This window comes from Lemur catta, chromosome 8 (genome assembly GCF_020740605.2).
Source record: "Lemur catta isolate mLemCat1 chromosome 8, mLemCat1.pri, whole genome shotgun sequence".
Classification (NCBI taxonomy): Eukaryota; Metazoa; Chordata; class Mammalia; order Primates; family Lemuridae; genus Lemur; species Lemur catta.
Genome location: NC_059135.1, coordinates 37,799,804 through 37,820,560, shown reverse-complemented (window position 1 = coordinate 37,820,560; position 20,757 = coordinate 37,799,804). Strand labels below are relative to the sequence as shown.

General features: G+C 37.7%; 1 protein-coding gene across 2 annotated transcripts in view; it reads right to left on the bottom strand.

Moving 5' to 3' along the window:
- The window catches only part of TMEFF2 (transmembrane protein with EGF like and two follistatin like domains 2), a 246,365-nt gene extending 235,107 nt beyond the window's left edge, over positions 1 to 11,258 (bottom strand). For both annotated transcript variants that reach the window (XM_045560116.1, XM_045560115.1), the window contains exons 1-3: positions 10,226 to 11,258; positions 7,802 to 7,911; positions 493 to 622 (exon numbers count right to left, since the gene is read on the bottom strand). In XM_045560116.1, the coding sequence (XP_045416072.1) occupies positions 493 to 622; positions 7,802 to 7,911; positions 10,226 to 10,397 (412 nt within the window). In that variant the 5' untranslated portion in view covers positions 10,398 to 11,258. The remainder of the gene's footprint in view (positions 1 to 492; positions 623 to 7,801; positions 7,912 to 10,225) is intronic.
- Positions 11,259 to 20,757: the final 9,499 nt, after the last annotated feature.

Here is a 20,757-nt window from a genome sequence, read left to right as displayed (position 1 = left end):
TGCCTTCTTCAGTATCATCTACTAAATGGTAATAAGAGCATTGCCTAGAGCTGCTAAGATCTTAACTTTAGAACCCAAACCAGCAAAACTGCCTTCCAGCAGATAATGCTATTGTTCAAAACAAACAAACAAACAAACAAACTTTATCCATGCATAGACAGGTTTCTATTTATTTGGCACCTGGGCGGTCAATCTAGATTTCTAATTATGTTTGACTTTTATTCAACTAGCTGCACTTCATTAGATACATACGTATTTAAATCTACTAGTGTCCTTATTGTAAATTTCCTCTTTCTTCCAAAAGTGACTTGAAATATAAAAATATAAAGAATAAGAATAATGTATGCCTTATACAAAAGAATTAGAGGTTTGTTTCGTCAATATATACTCTGAATTATTTATTGGGAGATAACATAACAGGAAATGCAAAATATGGATTCTGAACTCAGAATCCATACAGAAGGTTCCAAAGAGCATCAATCACACACATACCTGTGGCACATGATCCTTCTGACACCACAAGTATTTCACTCTGTTGTTTGCAGGCAGCCTGCCGCAGGTAACACTCATTCTGGTAGCTCTCACCATTGGAGCCACACACAGGCACGTAGTCATTGTTGCACTGGGAAACACACAGATGTATGCTTACGGTTAGTACTGGAGTCTGCATCCCTCTGACGTGCGAACAGAACACTTACAAAAGAAACCACTTGTCTGCATTTACAGTCATCCTCATTATATCCCATAAGTGTTTGACTTTGTAAGGGCATCACTCAAAGATATACAAAGGCAATTTGAAGTCAGCCAACCAGTCATTTGATTTAGATAGGGGAAAAAAGAAACAGGCATCTAAATTGATCAGGCAATTCCAACAAAGCGAATAGACAGGTAGCACAAAAGAGACATAGCAACAAATGTATCAATCCTATTTAATATTATTTTTCTGATATATGGCACATTTGACTTGATGGAAAAAAATCAAAACACATAATAATGTTCCAGCTATTCAAAAATAGTTAATGTCTAACTGTGTTTTGAGCATATATAGTCTATTGCTGAAATACCAAAGAATCCAGTTACTCCTTGGTTGCCTTTTCTCTATTGAATTTTAATCATTACAAATTTCTAAATATTCAGATAAGATATTGTTTACTAATTATTACATATCTTTAGATTATTGGATATTGATATAGATACAGTTTAGGGAGAAACAAGACTATGGGACACAGGGAAAAAATTCAACAACTACTGAAATATATGTAAACTTTACTGAGTATTCCAAAATATGACTATTAATAGATATTTCATAAAGAGCAAAGTTCATTCTTAAAACAACCTCATTACAAAAAAAGTACACATTTCACAATGGAAATTAGGCAACCTATGGGGTATAGTCATCATAATATAATCACACTCTAAGGCATTAGAAATACATGGCTTTGTCTTATACCTGCTAATTACACCAGGGATGTGATTATCTCATGATTACTACTACTGATGCACTTTATTGTTTAATTATAATGAATATAATGATCAAGATGATTATTTATAAATGCTCACCTATGCCAGAAGTAAAATCATATGTATAGATACATGTGAAAATACCTTTCTATGTTCTTCTGTTAATTAAAATATTTGGATTTTTTATGTGATGTAAATTCATAACACATACAAAATAAACCAGGGATCTAGTGGGATGACTGGGAAAGTTTAACTATATACGATAAACCTAAAACTATCATAAGTAAACTTCAACTCAAGGATTTATACAAAAGAAAAAAGGTAAGCTCTCAATATGTCAAAAAAACCTGAGGGTTTTTTTATGCTATTTCCTTATAATATTTGTACTTCCTTATTCCTAATCAGCTATTTAACTCTTGCTCTGTGCCTTTATAAAATAATAGCTTAATCATCCTAAAAAATTAATAAATTGTATAAATCAGTGTTCTTTGATATGAGTATTATTTTATGTCTTATTTATAAAAATAAGTTATTGAAAAACTTAATATAATGTCTTGCTAATTGTTACACACTGTTCTCCAACCAGTAAATCCAAATTGTATGACACTCATATTATGATGACCATAATTGCTAACAGGATGATTTAGTACATGTTTTAAAAATTTTCTTTACCTTAATTTCTATAATTTATAACCTAGGCATTCTATGAGCCCTCTACATAATAATTCCTTTCCACAGTTACACTATTGGCTTCCAGACTCAGTCTATTTATGTGATTATATTTTAAAAACTGATTTGATTAGAACTTTTCACTCCCTAATTTTTAATTCAATAGGCAATTCACTTCTGATCAGGTGATAACTGTGGAAGGGCTGTCTTCATGAACTTTCCAAATATTGTTTTTAGCTTGCATCTGAAAATTGGCCTACTACAGGACTGAGCATCACTGCTACTACTAAAGAAAGAAGGCAATAGCAAAATGCCAGTAAAGAGCTGAATTTTCCAGTGAGCAGTACTGAAGAGACATGTCAGAACCATGACCAGGAAGCCAAGTGAACGTAGGAGCTTGATAAAGTTACTGTGTTCAGGACCTGGGACAGGAGAATGTAGGTAGGATATATGGGGACCCAATAACACTACAATGGTATCTAAGCACATGGAAGAAAGACTAGAAAGAAGGAAACAGCAGATAACATTATAGTTAATAGATTTTCTGACCCTTTCAGTAGACAGAAGAGAGTCATAATTAGTGTCTACAGTTGGACCAGTTAACATATTATGCTTAAGTCCTAGCATTCTTACCTCTGGTTCCCTTTTAATCTCTATCTCCAACTCTGGTTACAATATTTTATGTTTAGATTATTTGGGTCCACATTTTCTTCTTTCCAGCCCTTACAATTTATGTATGTTTATCATCTACATCTGCAGATTACTCAAATGTAGATCAGCAGACTGGGAGTGGGGAGTAGGAAGTATTTATTATCTCTGTCAAGTGCTAGTACACAATGCTGATATGCATCTTAAAATATCGAATAAACTGATAAAGTGCTCATATGCTGCTTCTGAGGGACACAGTAAGCCAAATTCGAACAGTGCTAAAAACAGAGCTGCCAGGTTCCATGCACAAGCCAAAAGGGAGATTTCTACAGAGCTGAAAGAGCTTAACTGTAGATTATCAGCATGATGTTTTTGGCCCCTAGTACCAAGACTTGTTCTCATTAATATGAATAACACAAGGAGGAAGCATGGTCTAAATCATTAGAGCTCATGTGTGGGAGAATAGTCCTAAATTCTCCTATTCCTCTCACTGCCTTGGGATAAAAACTTGTGTATATTACTCTACAATTAAATATTTAATATGTTTATAGCTTAGTTTCCCTATTTGAAATGGTTACCTGGGACATTTGGAAAATCAGAAGTCATGTTTTTAAAACATGAAATACTTTGGAATACTCACTTATAAAAAGAAATGTAAATTATTTGCCTTTTATGACATATTTTCACTAGCAGAGTTATCATCTAACATCAGCATCAAAACATGGCATCTCTAGAATTAGAAAACAAAGGAAAACAGGATAACCCTTAGCATAAAAATAGGCTAACTACTGTAATAACACATGTCAAATTATTGGGAATAGTTTTTATTGGTAATATTGATACTGCCCAGTGACTTGCTAAAGTCCACATAGTTGACTGCCAAGATTAAAAACAAGACTCAAGTCCAGAAGGTTAGGTCCATAAATGTTTGTGTTGTACAAACTTTCTCTCAGGGGAAAAAGTGATTCCGTTTTTCCTAAGATGTTTTAAAAATCTTAAGTTTATTTTCCAAATATGTGTTTTCCAATAAATGATTTTGTTCCAAAGTTTCCACATTGCTTAAGAAATTAGCTACACGCCATGCTAATGAATTCAATAACTTGACACGCTATATGGAACTCATTTTTGCAACAAATGAATAACAATTATGTGAGAAGTCTTTCATGTGATTTATTGCTTGTTGGGTTAATAAACATTTTTTAGCTGAGATTTCAGCATCTAGAAGCTATGTAGGATTTATATTTTATATATTGTCGGCACCTTCCACAGAGTCTGGCATGTAGAAGGTGCTCAACAGATGTTAAGTCAATTCTGTTATATTCCCAGTTGTCAAGACTTAGGAAGAATGGCTTGGGATATAGTATTTCTCTTCCAAAAAAGAAAAAGATAAAAAAACCTGCATATGTTCCAATCCTTTGACCATTCCGTAAGTAATTTTTACTTCTCTGTGACTACATTTTCTTAAATGTAAAAAATTTATTTTAAGAGTGGACAGGCCTGTGACTATGGCAGAAGTTACTCTGTGTGACTTCTCAGACTAGGTTATTGAAGGATACAGCTTCTACCTGGCTCTTTCTCTCTCTCTGGATGCTTGCCCTTGAAACTCAGCCATTGTGCTATGAGGAAGCCCAGACTAGCCTATACAAAGAGATCAATATGGAGAAGAACCAAGGTCACCAGCTGACAGCCAGACATATGAGTGAGCTCTGAGATGAGTATAGCACCAAATCTTTGAGTTCCCTCACCCACTTCAGCTAATGCCAAAGAGAGCAGAGATGAGCTCTTTCTGTAAAGCCCTGCCCAAATGGCAGATTCATCAACAAAATAAACGTTCATTGTCTTAAACAATTAATTTCCGGCCAGTTTGTTATACAGTCCTAGTAACTGGAACATTTGCAGAGCTAAAGCATGGCTTATTAAATGAAAATATTTAATATTTGACTTAGATAATACCTGAAAAACATAAGAATTCATGATATTTTTAAATTATAAAGAGATAATTGATCATTGTATGACCAGTGCTATCTATGAATAACCACATGTGTGTCTCTCTCCCTCTCCCCCCTCTCGCTCCCTCCCTCCTTTCTTCTTCCTTTTATCCATCCATTCATTCATCTATTGCTTTTCAATTTTCATTCTCATAATTGATTTACCGGATTAGCCAGCCTATCATTTGGTATACAGATAGGAAGGTAAGATACATGAGATTGTATACCATTTCTGGAACTCATATCATCACCTAAGAATTAATTATATTGATTTTTATATTAAGAGTTGTATACAATAAATTAGTACTTTTGTGGTTGTTACTGATATTTTCATTTGTATGTATGTCTTGCAAAGAAATTTTATTTGAAGTCAAATTATCTAGGTACTTACTCTACCATCATTATTAAATGGTAAGTTACTTGTATTTATGGGCCTTAATTTCTTCATCTTTAAAAGGAGGAGAAAACAATTATCTTACTGATTTGTGAGAAATAAATATGTTTCAAAAGTAGAAATCAGTTTATTTAAAATTGTCTAAGAGAAGTGAAGACTAATATATGTTTACTTTAGAGACCCCATAATAATCCAAGTTGGAAAATGTTATAGCTATACATATGCATGCTCCTTTCTCTTGTGAAATTTATCTCTCAGGCAGAAAGATTATAGTTTGTATCCTATTTTGAAGGGGAGAATTCATACTTGTATCTGAAAATGCAGTAGAAGCACAAATTTAGAATAGTAAATCGGAAAATATATTTTCAGGATTTCTCCTTTTTTATCTGATACTGGGGCCAAAAGAAAAAAAAAAAGAAAGAAAAAAGATACCAAAAACTCAAAATCATCTGAAAATATTGTAAAAAGAGTCAAGATACTCTTAGCCTAAAATACCCTATTTATGATTTTTTCATACAACTTGTGCATTTTCTTTGATCTTCAACTAAATTCAGTCACTTTATATTCTTGGTATGTGCAAAGTCTACATTTTCCACTAGGGAGATGTTTGTTTTCTTTCACCAGATTGACAACTATTGCAAAGCACAAACTAATGGCAGTAGTAATCCAGTAGTAAATTTTAAATGCTAGAAGCATTAGGAAAAGCACATTTACATGTTAGTTTCTTATTCAAACTTGCATTCATTGCCCCCTCCATTTATTTTAGTTAACAATTATTGACATTAATGATAAATGTAATTGGCTGACCAATGTATAAAAACACAAACATTTTTTTTGATAAAAGTTTTACCAAAATCTTCTGTGGCACCTGGAAACTGAACACATACTAAATATTCCATAACATATCCAGTATACAATACCAGAACACAATTCCCTTAATATGAAAATTGTACATTTTCCTCTAGTAGCATTCATCCATTTACAGTTCTATCTACTTTTTTCTCTTGGTGAAATCTTAGAATCTTGGCTTTCCATTTGAGAAACATTCTTCTTGGTTCATTTTATATTGTTAATAAGTTCACTTCTTATGTCTACCCACTGTTATGAAAATAAGACAAACTGAAAGGGAAAAAAACCCCACAAAATCCTGTGGGCCTTTGATGATTTATCCAACTGTTTATTCCCTTTAGCTAACATTTGGGGAAAGTATGAATTGGGGAGTTCTCATGCTCTATCTCTTGCACGTAGTTCATTGAACTACATGTTCATAAGAACTTTGTTCAGTATGGCTGGAGATTTTAGAAGGGGTGTCACATGCATATTAAATATGCATGAAGATGTTCTAACACTATAGTATGATCTAAAAGACTATAGTGTAGTCACAGCAATACTTACCCACCAGGAGGTGGTGCACTTTACAAATATCAGTTGTTTTATTGTGTTTCTTAGAAAGGAGAAAATAATGTCTACGAAGCTTTTAGCTTATCTATAAGCCACTAAAACTATATTTAAATGTGAACTGTTTCTCTCTCTCCACTGGAAGGTTGAATTCAATATAAAATATTTAAATTTCATCAACAATTCTAAATATTACATATTAAACTAGATATTTAGGTATGAATTTGAATTTAATGTTTTCATTGGTTTTATATCTTTATTTTAGTAATTCTTACAGTCTTGGGGAAGTTTTCCTAACATCACATATATAGTTCTGTTTATATGTGTATTTCCTATTTGAGTCTTGTGTCAGATTTCAAGTATATTTTAAAAAGTAATTAAAAAACACTCAAGGGTGAATATAGGCTACTAGTAGAACATCTATGCTGTCTGAAGGTATACATGTGCATATAAATATTTTGAAAGAAAAAGAAGATTTATAATTAAATGATGGAAAGTATTTGTTACATAAAGACTATAACAATGACATTAAGACTTCTAACTTAAATGGATACTAATAACCCAGTATTGATGATACCAGTGGTGCAATCTTTTTCTTTCTTTTTTAATTTTAAAAAGTTTTTAACACAAGACAAAGTGCATTGTTCTCATGTTTATGAAATGACTTGTGCTGTATGTGCTCTTTTGGATTCCTGAGAGATTCATTTCTAATTGAAAGTGGTATTCATGAAAAAGTTGGCATATATTAAAAAGTTCCTTAATTTCCAAACCAACACAGTTTTGAAGTAACATTAATAAGGAGTTAATTTTAAAAATTAATCAGATTGCCAGGATAATGAAAGCCAAGACCATGAAAACACAGGACAACAATAAGATCAGAAGATGATAGCCTGGATCAAATTTGTACTTCTTACCCACTAACTATTTTGACCATTATCCCCAGTCAGTTGACTTTTAAACCGTATGTTAGAAGGGTCAAACAAATATAATTTTCCTTTGACATTCCCAAGCACAATTTGAAGACTTCTACCTCCAGAGTCATTTATAACTCTGGCATATACATTTCTCCATAAAGCATATGTCTTCTTGACATCTGTTGGCTCTCTTGCCAGTCCTTTAGCTTGGTGCCAGTTTTCCTCTTAGCTTGCATAGCTATAAATTGCCAAGTGATCAGTTGTAAAGGGAGACCCCTGCTTTGTAGTCTCACTGATGAATTAGCAGATGCAAATATAAGACTTCTTACCTTGAACTGACAGACGCAAGTCACAGTGTCTCCAATTCTTAAACATTCCCCATCAAATTTACAGGTGTTGGTATCACAGAGGAAGAGATCATTTTCTCTGTCATCATAACCTCAAATTTAAAGAGAACACTCCAGTCATTAAAAAATGTTATAAGTTTTAACAAAAAAAGCACTATCTTCATGCTTTAAAAGAATAGTCTTAAATTTTAATTCCAACAACCACAGCAGTACTGGAAGGTCACTTTTTACTGATAACCTCAAAATCTAGCTAAGTGATCAATATCCATTTTTTACAATTCTTTACTAGTCAATTCTCTTTTAATATCCTTTTTTGATAGTGCTATTTTATTTTAGCTTGGGTTAACACTGACAGTGGTGAATGAAGGCTTAGCACTTGCTTCCTAGCTTCCTTATTTTTTGCTCATTAAGTGGACTATATTTATGACCCCAAACTCCACATTTTTGAAAAGAGCTAGTGATGGTCTCCGAATGCCATTTTACCATTTCTCCATCTTTAGTTGTTCTTTTGCTTCAAGGTCTGAAACAACCCCTTATTTGGAATTTATCCAGACAAAGAGGAAACAAAGCCCCAATAATAAAGATAAACAGGCACAGTGTTTTCCGTGATGGTCTGTCTGGCTCAAATGAAGATTGATCACCTCTAAGTTAACAGGGTACCAAGTTCTTGACAATCTGCCTCCAAAACCAGCTCATTCTTTTTAGTGTCTGCAGATTCCTTTAAGATATCTGGCTAATAATGAATTTCTTGTATGCCAATCCCAATTTCACATTTAAGTTAGTTATTTGTGAAAACAATCCTATAGTTAGGGATGATGCAAACCAGTCATGTTGGAGTACAAAGCCATCAACATTTCAAACAATTTCAAAAATCAATTCTGCAGGCTGTTTAACCTTCCTATAATAAAGCACCTAAAAGTGATTGGGCAAAGTGAATTTATTCTTTCAAAAATAACATACATGCACAGATGAACCAGGAATAAGCTAATGAAACATGCTGAGTTTTATAAAAATGCCGAATTTAGATACTGCCCCAAACAGAACAATCTATTGACCCCAATCTAATAGGGCTGCAAATCTCAACTTGTGTTTAAAAAATGATAAACTGAAAAGATGCATAATACTTTTTCTTTTGAAATTTGCATTACTAATAACTAAGAACTATATATTCTTTCACTGAGTAAGTTACAGTTGGTCATTCCCTTCTCTTAAAAGTTACATACACTTCAGCTCACATACATTCCGGAAAACCGCTTTATTCGGAGCCACATTTAACTACAGCCGAATTATATTTACAGAAGATAAAAAATTACATACACAGTTGCTAAAAGTAGAACAGATCAGACCTAGGGGACAATACCCAGGCATGTTAATGGAGTTTAAAATGCCAATGAAATTGCACCACAATTCCTCCTGGTATACTACAGGCTGTCATACTGAAATGCGAAGCCAGCTAGGAGGAGTGCAGCAACTCCCATCCTCCGGCCCTATTTAATTAGGAAGCTTCAGCAGAGCGAAACCTGCCAAGCTCTCGCGTTCAGAATCTGAAGAGACTCCAGCAAGGAAGAAGCGCGCCTGACCCACACTCCACAGAAGACTGTCCAGAATCGGAGGAGTCAGCACCCACTAAGGTCGGTTCCGCCCTGGGCTAGCCTACACCAGAGCCTGCCAGCCTTGGTTATGCCCACTCTGACCTGGGAGACCTGCAAAGTGTTCTTTTTCTCAACTTCCCTCTACCACCTAGGAGCTTGAGGAAGCAAGAGAGGGGTATATCTGGACTGCAAAAATCATCTCTTTTGCAGCCTAGGAAAGCCGGCGGGGGGGGGGGAGTTGCGGGGGGGTAGAGAGAGAGAGAGAGAGAGATTCTCTTGAAACCCAGCTCCTTTAGAATCTGTGTGACCTGGTCTTGAATGGGAGACCAGCGCTCAGTGCGCCCTCATGGCACCTTTGCCAGGAATCAGCGATTCGCCTGCAGTCACCATTTGATTTATTGCTTTCTCGTTCGTTTTGTCTAATAAAGTTATTTCTTCCTCATCCTAGCCAGACTTTTTTCTTTAATGATGAAAAAGATTCTGTTTAGTGTTTCTCCCAGGATTGGCGTGCTCTTTTCAGTGAATCCAGAAAACCATTCCGTTTAACATTTCTCAAAATACTCGCAGCTCCAATTTAAGTGCAAGCATGCAAAGATTTCTACACCTGCACTTTCTGCCCATCCCAGAGCCACCCTCCCCCCCACCCCCAAAGCTGGAACAGTTTCCCGTTTCTCTGGATGGAGGTGGATGGTCTCAGGGGTTTGGGACGGTGGCGCTAGGGGATGGGGGGACACGCTAGGGCAGGCTTGTTGGCGCTGGCTACGCGTGTTGGTCTGTGGGGCTAAAGGGTTGGGAACGGGGCTTCTGGACTTACCAGAGCAGTTCCAGCCGGTAGGCGTTTGGCAGTCACTTAAGGAGGTAGGGAAAGCAGCGAGCTTCACCGGACGGGCTACGATGAGTAGCATCACCGGCAGCAGCAGCAGCCAGCAAAACCCCTCGCAAAGTGTCCAGCTGCTGCACTGCCGCGGGGACTCCCACAGCACCATGACTAGTTCGCGCAACTCTGCAGCAGCAAACGGCTTCCGAAGAACACAGGATCGCGGGGGCCGGGCAGCGGGCTACTGAGCATCCCGCGGACCGCGGCAGCAGAGGCGGCGGCGACGGCAGTGGCACCGGGCTGGGAAGCAGCAGCCAAACCCGCGCATGATCTCGGGACTTTCAGCAACATCCAGGGACCCGGCTCAGCCCCGGGAGCGAGAGGGTCGTCCGCTGAGAAGCTGCGCCGGGGGCGCGGGAAGCTGCTGCCATAAGGAGGGTCTCTGGGAAGCCGGGGAACAGGCGGAGACGGCGGTCCACGGGGCAGAAGAGAGGAGCCCGGGGAGGCAGGGAGGAGGCAGAGTCAGGGCGCTCCGCAGCCCAGCAGCCGCCTCTCGCGCTCTGCCGCCCGCATCCCTCTGGCGTTTGGGAAGCAGCAGGTCCTCAGCCCGCCCGGGGTCACGTGGGAAGAGGCAGTCGCGCTCTGATTGGTGGAGCGGGATGCAGGTCCCGGGAGGGAGGGGTCGGCGAGGAGGTGCAAGGAGGAGGCGGCCGCGGATGCCACAGATGGGCTAGCTCGCCCTGCGCTGGCCCGAATGGGGCTGGGCGGCGTGGCTCGAGTGAGAAGCTCGGGCTTCAGGGTGGGCTCCGCTCGCACTCTCATAGGCCACTGCCTCGCTCTCCGCTCCAGGACGCCCCCTACCGAGCGCGGGGGCCAGACTCGCGCCCCTCTTCTTTGCGTGACCCCGGGCTGCGAGCGCCCGTGGCAGCCGGGTGGCGTCTCTCCGAGCTGGCGATCGTGGGGGCGGAGGTGTCGGAGGAGCGGCGGCGGCAGGGGAGAGGAGGGGAAGCCGGCGGGAGGAGAGGGCGGCCGAGAGCGCGCCTCCTGGGCTGTAAGGGGATACAGCAGGGGAACGTCGCTGCGGAGACGCCGGGGACGTTTCTCTAGGCAGGAGCAGGGAGAAGGAGAGGATGAGAGGCGACGGCCTGGGAGCAGCAGCGTTTCCCACAGGAGGCTGCAACCCGAGGCTGCTTGCCGCGCCGGCTCAGCCCGCCTCGCAGGCTCTCTTCGCTCCTCCTCCCCCCTCCCCGGCCATCCCCAGCAGCGCCGACCCAGCCCGAGCGGCCGAAGGTTTGAATCCCCCACCCCGTCCCACGCTCATCTGCAGCCTGAAGCCTAATCGTGTGGCCGCCTGAGAGGTGCGGTCCGATGTGTTTGGAAGGTCAGATTCGGTCGGGACGAGCGGTCGGAGAGAAGGGGACGACGGCTCCTCTGCATAAGCAGTGGGTGGGTTGCCGGCGTCCGCTAGAGCTGGCTCACTTCGACTGGTGGCGGGGTAGTGGCCCCGGGCGCTTACAAGGGGCTCTGCCTGACTGCCAGGGACCTGGGCGAGGCGAGAAGGTCTAACCCGGCGGGAGTCGCCGGCTCTGCGCGTGTCTCTCTTTCGCTCCAGCAGGCACAGGGCGAACCGCGTAGCGGGACCCGCCTTCCGCCTGCTGCATTCTCCACGCAGTTAGACACACTCTTTAGCCTAATGGCATTTTGGTCGCTAGCAACGGGACCTACAGCTTTCCGGGACAAGGATGGAGAGGAGCATCTTTCTCCCGTGACCCGGGTCACTATTGCAGTTACAGTGTTTTGAACGCTCTACAAGGAAGACTTTTCTTTTTTGCGTGTGCAATTGTTCAATGATTCAGGATATTTTTTTCTCTCTCTCTCTGCTCTCCTCCCTCTAGTCCTCTCTCTTTCCTTCTGATCCTTCTCTCTTCTCCCGCACCTCTTTCTAGGGCCCTCAGATCCTCCTTTTTTCTCTTTTTTAAAATATTCTGTTTCCTCCTCTCCTTCCGCGTCCCCTGAATTTTGAAGAGCATTGTTTGATAGTATCTATCAGGCAATTAGCGTGCATTCTCAATCACTTACAGGAGGCACCAATATACTTTGAAAACGGGGACTATCTATCCTCTGCAGACACCACCAGAAAAACAAATTGTGCCCTGGCAATCCTTTTAAGTACTTTAACCTGCAACCTCCTCCCACTTCCTTGCTTTATAACTTCTCCTTTGAGAGATGTGATCGTGCAGCACCTCCATGCCTCAAAGAAATCTCTCTCTCTTTTTTTCCTGTGTGAAACCCATCCCTTTATCTTACATCTCCGCCTCCGTCCGAGACTATTCCCCCCTCCTCGCCCACCTCCGAAGATTTCTGTGTCTCTTGCTCCTGGCAATTAAGCAGCAGATCCCAGCATTCTAGTCGGTGGCATCTCGCTCCTCACCGACGAAGACTCCATTAAAACAGATCAATTTGACCAGACTGTTAGAGGTATCAGAAAATCGTCTTCTAGACAGAGCAGCTAAATTCTTTAAGGAAACGGAATGCCTGTTAGGTAGAGCTGCCAACCGATATTGCAAAAACAAGGAATTAGAGATGTCTTTCGCTACAGCCTTTCAGCAGAGACGGCAACATAAATCCAAGCTTAATGTAGATCAAGATTTAACAACTCCACAGAACACAGTGAGAACATGTCATTTTCCATAGCAAGGCTGGTGTGGTAACTAATCAGGCTTATGAAAACAAATCATGCTTAAAACTAAAGACAAAGTCCTTAAAAGTGTTTATGCAGTAATTATGATAATGAAACAGGACCTGCTACGATTCAGGGCTTGGCTATATAAGTAGAATTTTACAGACCCTCTTAGCAGAGGAAAATTGTTATTGAATTCTCAGCTAAGTAAATTTTTGGCATACTTTCTAATAATGTGTACTCTTCCTAAAACATTTTGCCCAAAGTAACTTAAAACTCCAAAGGAGTTAATTACTGGTTCTGACTGCTTAAAAAATGCAGTTGCTTCAGCCACAGAGGTTTTTAAATTATTAAACAGTTTGAAGCAAAGCCTTTCCAATGGTAATGCTGTGATTTTGTTCCACTTACTATGTACTTAGTGTTATAGTGCCACCAAGAAACAAATTCTGAAACTGGCAAGCACCACCAAGTGGCAGAAGAACATCATTCACTGAACAGAGCATTGCATTATTGAATATGTAAATAAAAATATATACATTATTTAGAGTCATCACTAGGTACCAAGGAAGTAGACAGGCATTACATTTTGTTTCAGTGAAGATTGGATTAGAGCTTTAACTTTTCCTTAACAGGGTCAAATCACTTTACTTATTAGAATTAAATTTAAAACCAGGTCTATGAATTGTACTTTGCATTGTGTATTATATGATTACTAGTAATATGATGGAGTCATATTATGCATTTGCAAAATTCTTGTTCTAAAATACTACACAATATTTGCTTTCAATGTTTATGAGCTAGAATAGTTTATTTGTGGCACATACAGTCTAGAATTGATGCAGAGGGGTAGAATATGATGTTGCCCTATTTTTCAATAGAAATAGCACAGGGATATTTTTCTAGAAAACTTAATTTTTTTTTCCACATGGAAAGGACATTATAATGAAGTGTGAGATTACTCAGAGTTTAACTTGGTGAGGGGAGGGGGAAGTTATTCTAGAGCAAGTTATTCTATAATTTAAGATAAATAAATGAACCTGGGGAATTAAATCACACTGCCAGTCAGAGCTATATCTCCTTCCTGATCTCATACTTCCTGATTTCTTCAATAAAGTTAAGATGTATAGTATGCGTCTTAGGTCTCAGACATTGTGCCATAGAGGAAGGAACATATTATTTTTATTTAATCCCTACAACACCCCTATGAGCAAAGATATCATTATCTCATTTTGTAGAAAAAGAATATGGCTTTGAAAGCATCAAGTAACTTGCCCCACATAACAAATCTAGTCAGTGGCACAGCTGGGACTCAGCAAAATTCTGTCTGACTTCAGAGCACAAGCCATAAGTCACCATTTTCTGCTACATTGCTGTCTGTTAGCTCTGAGAAGGGAAACTAACTGGGAACACATCAGTTCTGTCCATGAAGCCTCTTTGTCTGCCCTTTCTATGGAACATCAGTAAGACCCACACTCATTAAATCTCAGCAATGACCAATAAGATCAAGTAATTTCTGTACCTGGCTGATAGTATGAATTTCTTGAAAAGTTTTTTAAGAATAAGCAAGTTCCAAGTCCCCACTAGCAGGGATTCTGATTCAGAAAGTCTGGCCTTAGGCCCTGGGATCTATATTTTAATATTCATCCTTGTTTGAGAACTAAGGTACCACCTATATTTACATGACAAGTGGCAGGATATCTGGACTTTTGCTCAGTTTTCACAGAGTTTTTGGCAGACAGGATTTTAAGACAGGATAAAAGCTTACACTCAGTGTACAGATGAACTGTTGTATACATCTATCTTTCTGTTCTTATACATATATTCAGCAAATATGTATCAAAGTTCTAATATGATTTAGTAACTTTGTGACTGTAGACAGTTTCTTCATTTGTAAAATGTAGGTAATATTATAATAACACCTCCCTTCTAGGGTTGTTCTGAAGTTTAAGAGAGAAAAAAATGTATGATTTAATGGTAATGGCTTTGAGGGGAACCCCTAAATAAATGAATGAATGGATGAATGAATAAATGAATACATAAATGTATGTGTAGCTATATTTTGTACATAATTAAAAGTAATTAAGGGTGTACAAATTAAAATTATGTGTCTGATATTGAAGTACCTAATAAGCTGATTTGTCATTTAAACTGAGAGTAATTAAATTTGCTATTTTTTCCAATATATTTTGTAATTAGTAATATATAAATAAGTTGTGATATAAAGAAATAATTTTTATAATATAAAAGTTTCCTTATGTTTATTGATCCCTGTGTCCTTAATTACTTTTGATAGTTTATTTTTAGGTTTGTAATTTCAGTGCTGAAGCAATACTTTATCTCATCGTAGGCAGTGGGCTTCAGTCATGACTTCACATCATAATCACCTGAGGAATTAAAAATTACTGATGCAGAGTTTCCATCCCAAGACTTGTAATCTCTGGGAGTGACACAGAGGTATTGATATATATTTTGAAAGTTTTCCTAGTGATTGTAACACATAGTCTTTGTTGAAAGTCATTGTCCTGGGGAAAGTGAATGAGTGGCTGTTTCCTCATTATACAAATATCCAAGTTTCAAAAGGTAAGAGAATTATTTTTTGTTTGAATTAAAACTTTCAAATACATATTTCACAAAAGGTGCTTTCTGGTTATTAAGATATCTAACCAAATCAATATGAACCTGTTAATGTTTTTCAGTAGTTTGCCCAATAGTTTAGAAAAAAATTATTGTTGGAAGAAAGCTAGATTCAAAAAGCAGTAATCACCTCAATGCAATTTAGTGTTTATTTATAAATTCAAATAGTTTTCAATTACTATTAGTTTAATCATAGCCTTTTCTTAGGGCTTAGTCTAAGACTTTTTTCCAAATACATTATGAAACTTAATTTTTGGAGTCAGAAACAGGAGCTAGAATCAGTCTGGGAAGAATCTACTTTCATGCCTTTCTTTGGCTACTTATAGCTATTGGGCTAAATTAGAAATGGACTATTCGCTGGCTTTGTGAAAAGTATTAGTAAAGGTAGTTCCTTCCAATTTGTGTTATTAGCACCATCCAGTCTTTTATATTCTGAGCATTTTACTCATTGATTTCTTACAATAAGCCTCAATCATTTCTCCTTCTATTATCTGTGACACTGATACGAGTTACATGTCAGTGGCAGGACAGATCCCCTGAGTGCTAATATTCTCCACCACTTCGCTGATGTTTCTTCTACCCACGTTTCTTCTCAAAAAACGAAAGAAAGAAAACATGGAGGGGAAGAACTTCTGTTATAAAATAAATTTAAGAAAGCTTCATATAAACTCTGCTCACTTGTAGCTTCACAATGTGCATTTACATATTAAAGGCTCTGAGCAGCCCTGCAGTGAAATCAAACCAAAACACATCAAGTAAAACTAAAAACCTGTTCAACTTTATTGAGTTCAGATTTTCCAATATTATTTGATCATGGAATCCCTTTTAGCAAGAAAACATTACATTAAACTATGTCAATGGATTTCTACATATTACTCCATTAGAAATAATAGTTTGAAGGAATGAGTCTTTCAAAAAATTGTGTCAGCATTTTAGGTGAGAGGGTTGGTTCTTCCCTTTGACTTCTCTTTTCAGAAACAGCAGTGAAACCAGCTCACAATCAGGGGTTTGTTTTCTGTATTAGTAGTGAATGTGGTCCAAGACTCTATCTTCTGATGCAATGTACCCTGCCATCATAAACATTTTGGGAAGATGATTAAAATATTAGCTTTACCTGTATCCCACCACCTTATGATCTTTAAAATTTTTCCTCTATTTTTTTAATGTAAACTCTAAATTAGATACTATATTTTCCTTAGCAGTGATTATACCATAGAATCAGATACAGATTGTGCCTGATAGCGCTACTTTCTGAAAAGCTGTATCTTATATTGTTGAACATGTTAAAGACGTTTAAATAGAAAATTTCACAAGATTTTAAAAAGAATTTAATTGACTTCTTTACATCTCTATACTTATCTCTTTACAGCATAAATCTGGACACTTAGCCACTCGCTGACTATTATTAGAGTTTCTGATATAATGACAAGGCGAGGCCATATGACAGGGGCCAGGCAGCTGTGAATATCTGAGTTGGAAACTTTGCCCTGACACTTACCAGCTGGGTGCCCATGGGCACATTACTTAGTTTCTCTGAGCCTCAGTTCTCTTTCTTGGCTAAAGTTCTTTTTATTACATGGGTAACAAAAAACATGCTGGTGTAAGAAAAGGGAGAATGTGCTGTGGAACTCTAGGGAAGAAAGGACAAAGGTTAGAAGGACTAGAATCTATGGATAGAAAGTCATCAGGAGTTAAGGCAGCCTCTCATTTCATCTTTCTAGGGCAGCATCATCTTTTTTTTTAATATATGATTTGAGAAGATGATGGTTAGAGCACATTAAGGAGTACCTAAGCAAGGGACAGGGGAGTTTTAACTCTTTATGTCTCTGCCTAACGGGTGGTCATTGATCTCATTATCATTATCTCACATAGGGAGTAAGTTATTCATCTTCTCAGGCTGTAATTGTGCCTTTATTCTTTGCCATCTTTGTATTCCTATCACTTCATGTCAGGAGATCAACCACTGAATTCATCAGATCATAAAACAAACAAATGAAAATTGTCTTGATGTAAAATTTGAGGTTTTCAAGTGACATGAACCAAGAGAAAGAGAAAGGAGCGCAGGAAGCAGGTGGTATTGGGGGCCTGACTTACATAGAAACACACACAGACTCTTTCTCGCTACACACACACACACACACACACACACACACACACACACACACACACACCTGGATGAAAGCACATCTGTATCTTTTGACTGTGCTTCCACTAGTCCTTTGAGAACCCTTCAATGTTTGTTCAGGCCTATCATCATGGCTTACTGAATATTTCAAGACCACTGTCGAGACCTATTGTTCAGAAAAAAAGAAAGATTTATTTCAAAATATTACTGTCCATTGGCAATGCACCTGGTCATGTACGAGCTCTGATGGAGATGTACAAGGAGATTGATGTATTGATGTCTGCTAACACTATATCCATTCTGCTGCCTATGAGTCAGAGTTATTTTGACTTTCAATCTCATTATTTGAAAAATATATTTTGTAAGGCTATAGCTACTATAGATAGTGATTATGCTGATGGAACTGGGCCAAGTAAATTGAAAGCCTTCTGGAAAGTAGACACCATTCTAGATGCCATTAAGAACATTTGTGATTCATGGGAGGAGTTTAAAACATAAATATTAATTGGAGTTTGGAAAAAGTTGATTCCAACCCTTATGGATGATTTTGAGGGATTTAAGACTTCTGGGGAGGAAATACCTACAGATGTGGTGAAAATAGCAAGAGAACTAGAATTAAAAGTGGAACCTGAAGATGTTATGAATTGCTTCAATCTCATGATAAAACCTTAACAGGTTAGGAGTTGTTTCTTATAGGATGAGCAAAGAAAATGGTTTCTTGAGATGGAAGGTACTCCTGATGAAGATGTGAGCATTGTTGAAATCACAACAAAGTATTTAGAATATTTTGTAAATTTAGTTGTTCAAGCAGGGCCAGCATTTGATGGGATTGACTCCAAGTTTGAAAGAAGTTCTTTTGTTGGTAAAATGCTATCAAACAGTATCACAGCCTACAGATAAATCTTTTTGTGAAAAAGACTCAACTGATGCACGAAACTTCACAAACTTCATTATTGTCTTATTTGAAGAAATTGCCACCGCTACCCTGCCTTCAGCAACCACCACCCTGACTAGTGAGAAGCCATCAATCTTGAGGCAAGATTCTCCCCCAGAAAAAGATTATGACTCGCTCAAAGCTCAGATGATTGTTAGCGTTAAAAGTATTTTTAAATTATGGTATATTCATTGTTTAAATACAATGCTATTGTATACTTCATAGATTAAATATAATGTAAACATAACTTACATATGAACTGGGAAACAAAAAAATTTGCATAACTAGCTTTATTGTGGTGGTCTGGAACCTAACCCACAGTATCTCTGAGGCAACCTGTATATACACACACAGAGGCATATACATGCATGTATATAATATATACATAATATGTAGACATGTGTACAAGTATACATCTACCCATGATAAGCAAATTCAAGCCACAAAGAGATTATATAAAATAATCCTACCTCTCTAGCCTCCAGGTCTCACTCCACAGATGTAATTGCTGCCACTAGTCTTTTGAGAACCCTTCCATTTTTGTTCAGGCCTGTCATCCTATCATATTCTCTCCCCTCTCTCTATATATATACATACACATAAATGTTATAGATTATAAATAATATATCAAATATAGTGTGTATCCCTTTCATTTACAAACTAAATTTACCATATACACTGTTCTGTTCTTGCTTTATTCACTTAATAAACAAGGACATCTACTTCATTTGACATGGTAGAATGTCATGTTAGGTATCTCATAATTTATTGAGTGCTCTATTTAGGGACATTTGTTTTAAAATTAAAATTAATGCAGTCATGATATATAATATACTCTTTTTGCAATGAAAATGTCTACCTCATCTCCCCCTAAAAATACTAAAGGCCACAATGAGAGAATAACTCTGCTTTTACAGGGCAGTGCTGAAATAGCCATAAAGCTTTACATTTTGGCTCTTAACTACTCCCAGTGAGAAATGTATTTAACCTGAGTGCCTTACTGGAAATATTAGAAATATCCTTTCAAATTTAATTCAGATATACTTGCACACAAATGTTGCAGTTAGAATATAATTTCTTGCAAATGCTGACTTTTTGTCCATTTGCTGCCATGATACATAATGATAACTCTAAAATGTAATGTAATATTAGTTGCCATATTATATATTTTACTGTAATGCAGGTTGGTTTTGAACTCTTTCCAAAGGAGTTTAATTATATCATACCATGATAGTTGCATCTATTAGGCATATAAAGAACAGTGTTTAACATGACATACCAGTGTAGACCGAGTAAATTAGCTCTTTTCTTCTACAAAGCTAAATCTTTCTTCTTCAGTTACAGAAACTTTAAAATGTATTTTTGAAAATGGCCATTTTTTCCTATGCAACAATTGACTGTGGATTAACAATTATACTCAAAGAAGCTTTGGGATAATGGCCAGGACACTGAACTTGAATTTAAAAATCTGGTTCCACGTTCTGGCTGTCTGACCCTGGAATTTGTATAAGCATCATCTTCCTGATACCCAGTTTCATTATATATTCAACTTGACAGTTACAATATTAGAATTAAATGAGATTTATATTATGTAAAGCCTTCTGCAAAAGACAGGTATTACTGGCCAGAAAACTAGGAAACTTTAGAGACTAGAACCTATAGATTTTAAACAAAACTAAGATACTTTGTCTAAAGTAGAAGATAGTGGTTTTCTTCATAATCCTTCATTTCATGGAAATTTTGAACTGTGATTTCCCGTTATGCAAATGAAATTTAATAATTTAGAGGTTTTAAACATTTTTGTTAGGGTTTTGTAATTCACTGATGTATCTGTAAGGTATTTTTAATGTATGATTTAGTAAATAGGCGAGGAGAAAAATGCATTGGCGAAAGTGGAAAAAAACCAATGTTAACTTTATGACCATATATACTTTTAATAGGTCAACTGTTTCTGTATTAGTAATAATGTTAATAATATTTACATAGCACTTGTTTCTTACAAAGCTGTTTACATATTTCTTATCATCTTCATGAGACAGATATTTCTATTTCCATTTTAGAGATGTGGGAATTAATGTAAAAAGATTTACCTAATGTTTTCTAACTGCAGATTCAATGTTGTCTAGTAATAAATTTACCTTTTGAGTTGTCAAGAT